The 6559-nt window shown below is 52.3% G+C and overlaps 1 protein-coding gene across 1 annotated transcript; it reads right to left on the minus strand.

The window, feature by feature from the left end:
• Nucleotides 1–819: 819 nt before the first annotated feature.
• Nucleotides 820–6449, minus strand: LOC139439100 (uncharacterized). The gene is made up of 4 exons (XM_071215581.1): nucleotides 5949–6449; nucleotides 3192–3221; nucleotides 1823–1906; nucleotides 820–1294 (listed from the first exon to the last, which is right to left on the minus strand). The coding sequence occupies exons 1-4, from the start codon at nucleotides 6447–6449 to the stop codon at nucleotides 1025–1027; spliced, it is 885 nt and encodes a 294-aa protein (XP_071071682.1). The 3' UTR covers nucleotides 820–1024.
• Nucleotides 6450–6559: the final 110 nt, after the last annotated feature.

Raw genomic sequence — 6559 nt, forward strand, 5'->3', positions numbered from 1 at the left:
AAAAGGAATAAGAATTGCAAAATCCAAATAAACTGGCAGAAGGGCCTGTGTTACCAGTAGTCACTTTAAATGTGAATGGGTTAAACTCTCCAGTCAAAAGGCAGAGATTGGCAGAATGGATAAAATAGCATGGTCCAATTTTATGTTGTTAAGAAGAGACTCTCCTTAAATTCAGACACAAGTAGGATTATCAAAAGGGATCCAGTATGGGTATACTTATATACAATATTAATATACTCATATATTATACTAAGATGCTAATACCTAATAAAACAGACAAAGTAAAAAAACTATTATAAGGGACAAAGAAGTACACTACATATTGACAAAAGGGTCAATTTATTGAGAATGCATATATGCACCTAATAGCAGCACTGCAGAATATATGAAGTAAATATTGAGAGATTGAATGGAAAAGTAGATAGTTCTACATTAATAGGAGGAGACGTCAATGCACCACTTTCCATAATGAATAGAACTTCTAGACCAAAGATCAATAAGGAAAGAAAGACTTAAACAATACTATAAACCAACCAAACCTGATGTATATGCAAATACTTCATCCAACAACAGCATAATACACATTCTTCTCAAGTGCATATGGCTCATACTGTAGGATAGACAATAAGTTACACAATGGAATCTTAGACATTATACCACCACCATGAGCAACAAAAGGAAAAACAGTTAAATTGGATTTCATCAAAATTATAAACATTTGTTCATCAAAGGGTATTATCAAGAAAGTGAAAAGACCATCTACATAACTGGAGAAAACATTTGGAAACCATGTATCTGGTAAGGGTTTGGTATCGAGAATAAATAAATGAATCCTACAACTTATCAACAAAAAGTTAAACCACCCAACTGAAAAATGGGCAAATAATTTGAATGGACATTTCTCCAAAGAAGATACACAGTTGGCAAATAAGCACATGAAAAGATGTCAACATCACCAACCATTAGGGAAGTGCAAATCCAAACCAGAATGAGATATCACCACACATCCTGAGAATGGCTTTAATTAAAGAAAAAATAAAAATAAAGACCACAAGGCAAAGAGCATGTTAGTGGCCACGTTCAGTCCCCTGGGGCCTATGTGCTCCTGAGCACCACTTCCCAGGGCTGGGGACTCCGTCTGTGGGCAACTGTCACAAGGGAAAAGCACTGTGGGTGACCACCCACCATGGGGGCAGCACCCCTGCCTGATCACCATGCTCCCCAACGAGGGCCGCATCAGTTGCACAGAGCTGCAGTTCTCCCTAGCAAGAGCACACAGGAGTTCCAGTTTGCCCTGCAAAGGGGACATGGCATGAGGACATGGCATGGTGGGGTGACACTGCCAGAGAGGGTCAGGCACCCCAGCTGAACCCCAAGAACATGCAAATCTTGGGAGCAGGAGCCTGGCAGCCTGCGTGCCTGCTGGGGTGGTGGTCACTGTGGTCACAGCATCAGAATCTGGAACAAGACACTCTTTTGGTGTGGGGGTGTCAGTGGTTCATTTAGGGGACAAGTCCACAGGCTGGAGGAGCTACACCAGGAGCCAGGAAAGGTCCCTGAGGGGAGCATTATGGGGGCACAGGGCGCTGGGCAGCAGCCCAAGGAGGGGCAGGGAGGCCTGTGCTCCCAAGGTAGAGGGAGGGGAGGGGCAGGGGGGCAGCCTTGCAGCCCCTGGGGGCATGGGGCCCTCTGCTTTGTGCCCACCCTGGCCCCTGGCACCTAGGGAGAAAGCCAGATGCCCAGGACCCTCGCCACCCCACAAGTGGAGACTTCTGGTTGGACCACTGCACCTCAAGCTCAGCATGACGGGGGCCCTCCTCACCTCCATTTGGCTCAGACACCCAGTGTCCAGGCAGTCGCAGCAAGCAGGCATCACCATGGGCCACGGCAGGCTGCAGCACACTGTCTGTAGGAAGAGAAAGCATCTGCTCCAGGGTGGCACAACCGGGAGGGCAGGTGCTGCCACTCAGCCGATGTTTGTGGGGTGAATAAGGAACAATCGAGTGAGGGACCCCGGATTCCATCAGCAGCACCCACGCCCCCAGGGAGCATCCTCTGGGGCAAACAAGACGGCATCTGGCTCATCCCCAAAGTGCTGCAAAGCTCCCCTGTCCCCTCGCTCCTCTGACGCCCCCATTGGCAGAGCCTCCTTGAGGCTGTGCCCTGTGTGGGGCCTGGACCGAGGGCTCCAGAAGAGAGGGGTTCACGCCTGCATCCGTGCTCTCTGGGGGGAGCCGTCTGTAACAGGACGTGCCCAGGACGTCACTACTGGATGGGTGGCCACAGAGAAGTGGGGGCTCTGTCCACTCCAGGAGCCTCATGAAGGAGGAAACGTGACTCAGGAGGAGCCTAAAGGCAGAGGACAGAGGGGACCAAGGACAGCACCGTGTGGTCAAGGCACGAGGCCAGCCAAGGACCCTGAGGGCTGCAGTGACTGGCACCGGAACCTGTGGACCCAGGAGAAAGCTGGACTTCTGGCCTCCAGACCAGAGACAGTGACCTCTGGGTTCAAGCCACCCGCGGCATGGCATTTGTCAGAGCAGCCCTGGCAAATGAAGACACCATGTGCTGGGCCAGCCAGGGGTCCACGCATGGGCAGGGGACGCCCCTCAGCCACCAGGCTCCAGCTTTGAAAGCGCAACCACCCCAGGCCCACCTGGTCCCATGGCTGCTGCCCTGAACCTGGCCCTGGGCTCCCCTGGGTGGGTGTCCCTCGCAGCTCTGTGCCAGATAAGCTCCCTCGCCCACTCTCAGCCATGCAGGCCCCAAGGGCTGACCTGGCCAGGCCCCTCTGCCCACCAGGAGACCGTGATTAAGACAAGGGCATGGAAGATTCCAGAGCTGGGTCCTTGCAACATGAGGCTCCTTTTCCAGAAGCTTCCCCAAGTCCTGGGTAAGTGCCATCCTGCCAGCCAGCAGGGGCCAAGTGTCCCACTTGTCTCAGGAGGGTCTGTGGCAGACCCCCCACAGGCTGCCCACACTGCCCCTTTGGTGGGAGCCTGGGAAGGGGGATGCCTGGTTTCCCTAACAGTCCCCGTCCCCCTACCCCTGCATCCCCCTCCTCCTGCTCTGCAGGCTCTTGGCACAGGCAGTGGAGCTCCTGGGGTGGGAGCGGACCCCTCCATGGGCTGCAGGAGGCTCGGTGCATGGCAGATGAGCTCACAGGAAGTCAGGACGCACTTAGGACTTACCCTACATGGGTCCGGTGGCTTCTTTTTACACTAGAAAGTTAAAAAGACATAGCCAAATAAGATTAATAAGAAAAAGAAATAATACTAGCATTTAAAATAACAAGTAACATACAAAAAAAACTTTAAAAATAAAAATAGTATAAAAATTTTTTAGACACTGTGTCTTTCATCACTGTAAGGTCTGTTGTCTTGTATGTACAGTAATAATTTCTCCTGTATATTCCCCCAGGGTCTTATTTTTTCCACTTTATTTTCAAAGAAGCTTTAGGTTACAGAAATGTGGGAAGAGGTCCACCTGGGGCATGCCTCGAAGGCATATGAATATGTTCAAGCGTTCACTGTCTGGATGGTTGAAGACCCACACAATAACCAAAGAATATTGAACTCCCATGCTGGGGAGGGCTGCTGCATTCTCTAACAGCATGGCAAGAATCTCCCAAGTACAAGGGCAGTGCCTAGTGAAGGAGGAGAGACCATGATGCTAGGCCCTCGATATTGACGACCGTACTTACAGACCTGTCCTTGTGAATTTGAAACTTAGCCTAGTGTTATACATTGCCTAAGAGTTACCTCCTGAAATCCTCCTTGTTGCTGAAATGTGGCCTCTCTGAAAGCCAAACTCAGCATATAAACACACTATCCTTTTCCCAGCATGGGACATGATGCCTGTGGATGAGCCCCCCTGGCACCAAGGGATTAATACCAACACCAACCAACAACCAACAACACATGCAAAGACCTTGACCAAAAGGGGGAAATATTCAATACAAATGAGTTTTTGTGGCTAAGAGATTTCAAAGTGAATCAGAAGGTCATTCCAGAGGTTACACTCTGTGCATCTCAGCAGGCTCAGCAGGATCCCATTGACTGCCACGGTAAACAATGCCTCAAACAGCAGGGCTCCTAAGAGCTAGAGACACCCAAACACCAAAAGCAGCACAGAGCAGCTCAGGAGTTAGGCACCCTATCAGCTGGCCTTACTCTGGAATCTATGCTCCTCAGTGTAACAGACTTAGACTCTTGTATAGTTTCCCTAAACAAGGCTCTTCTGCCCCTTTTATTTGAAATATCATTAGCACTCTACTTATTAAATGTATGTTCCAGAGACTTAAAATCTTTGGTCCATCCATGTGCCAGTTGGGTCCTGAATCTCAGCAGAGTTGCAGCACCTACTCTCCAGTTCATTGGACTCATCCAGCACAACTAACAAGGAGATGATGATGGACAATGCCTATCTAAGGAACAGAGAGTGTCTGCAACTGCAAGCAAGAGAGTGACATCCACCTACCGCCTGGGAAACAGGACCCCTCTCAATCAGAAACTGCACCACCATTGTCAAATCCTCAAGACTGGGGAATGAACACTGGACTAAAGTAGACTTATTACTATTCTATTATAGACATTATTCTAGCAATGGAAGAACTTCTATCATTGATATAAAGGCAGTGGCCACCAGAGGTTCTGAGGGGGGGGGAGGGAAGAAGAGGTGTCACATGAGGGGAATTTCAGGACATTGGAGTCGTCCTCCAGGACAGGGCAATGATGGGTACAGGGCATTATGGATTTTGCCATAACCTATGAAACTGTGCAGGGCAGAGTGTCAACTGTAATGTAAACTAGAGTCCATGGTTAGTAGCAATGCCTCAATATGTGTTCATCAATTTTAGCACATGTGCCACACTAAGGAAGGTTGTTATTGATGTGGGAAAGTGTGGGAGGGGGAGATGGTGAGGTTTATGGGAATCCCTTATGTATATATTTTTTATGTAGCATTTATGTAATATAAAGCTTCTTTTAAAATAAATATTTTTTAAAAAGACATAACCTGTGCTGGAAGATGCAGTTTGGGCTCAGCCTCAGCCCCTGGGAGAGGTGGGGACCCTGCTCAGAGCCGTGGGGCACAGACTGATGCCTGCAGGGCTGCAGCCAGCACGGCTGCCTCTGAGCCTCAGTTTCCTCCTTTCTCACAGGGACACCGCCCCTCCCTGGAGGGCTGGGGCAGGCCAGGCAGGCTGAGGCCGCCCCAAGCCAAGAGCCCTTCGTGGGATGGTCCCCTCAGGCTTTCCCTCGAGTGCTTCCAGGTCAGGGACCCACCTGCTCCTTCTCTGCCCCCCCCCACTTTCTCCTCCTCCTCCCTGCAGCCCTCAGGACGGTCCTCCAGCCCCGCAAAGACCCCTCCTTCCTAACCCAGGAGCACTCCTCTCTGTCCTCCTGCTGCCCTGCTGCATGCTGGCCTCTGTTCACCTCTAGAAGGGCTGTGGGCACCAGAGCAGCCTGGCCCAGCATGCACAGCCTCCCCCTGAGCACCCTGTGGCAGGCAGGGCAGGAGGCCAGGGCACCTCTAGGCCCCAGGGGGGGCGGAGCCTGAGCCTTGGTCAGTCTTGGGAGCTGCCACCATAGCAGGGGCACTCACCTGCTTGCTCAGGCAGCAGGGGCACTCACCTGACTGCTCACATAGCAGGGCACTTACCTGCCTGCTCATGTAGCAGGGGCACTCACCTGCCTGCTCAGGCAGCAGGGGCACTCGCCTGCCAACTCAGGTAGCAGGTCACTCACCTGCCTGCTCAGGCAGCAGGGGCACTCACCTGCCTGCTCACATAGCAGGGCAACTCACCTGCCTGCTCAGGCAGCAGGGGCACTCACCTGCCTGCTCAGGCAGCAGGGGTATTCACCTGCCTGCTCACGTAGAAGGTCACTCACCTGCCTGCTCAGGCAGCAGGGGCACTCACCTGCCTGCTCACATAGCAGGGCACTCACCCAACACCACAGGTAGAAGAAGCAGCACAGCAACAGGAGGAAGAGCAGGGCAGCTGCGCCAACCACCACGGGGATCCAGGGGAAGTCGCTGCTGCTGCTGCCGGTGCTGATTAAGCTTTTGACAACTGGTGGTAAGGGTATCTCCAAGCCACGGGGCTCCGCCTCCTCGCCACCGCCCTCAGGGTTCCCCTCCTGCTCAGTGCGCTTATCTCTGCTGTCCACATCACTACTTGGAAAGCAGTACTTGGAAAGCCACTTGAGGGCTCTGGCTGCAAGACACTTGAAGAGCTTTGCGGGGGGCTTCTGAGGAGGCTTTCCAGGGGCCTGCTCAGGAGCCTTTCCAGGGAGGTTTTTTGGGGCAACCTCCAGGGACATCTCAGGGGCTTTCTCAGGGGTTTGCTCAATGAGGCGCTGGCTGTTGACCTTGCTTGGGTTCCCTGCCTTGTCCTCGGTGGGGTTGGCAGCAGGATTCTCCCCCTGTGGAAGGGCCACCGTCACCATCCAGCCTTGGCTGCCAGAGAACAGGTGTGGCCGAGGGCTGGGCTGGGGCTGGGTGGCCCCCTCCCAGCTCCCATCTCCTGGCATTCCACCCCCAGCCTCTTCCTCTCCTC

Source organism: Dasypus novemcinctus, chromosome 6 (assembly GCF_030445035.2).
Source record: "Dasypus novemcinctus isolate mDasNov1 chromosome 6, mDasNov1.1.hap2, whole genome shotgun sequence".
NCBI classification, from domain to species: Eukaryota; Metazoa; Chordata; class Mammalia; order Cingulata; family Dasypodidae; genus Dasypus; species Dasypus novemcinctus.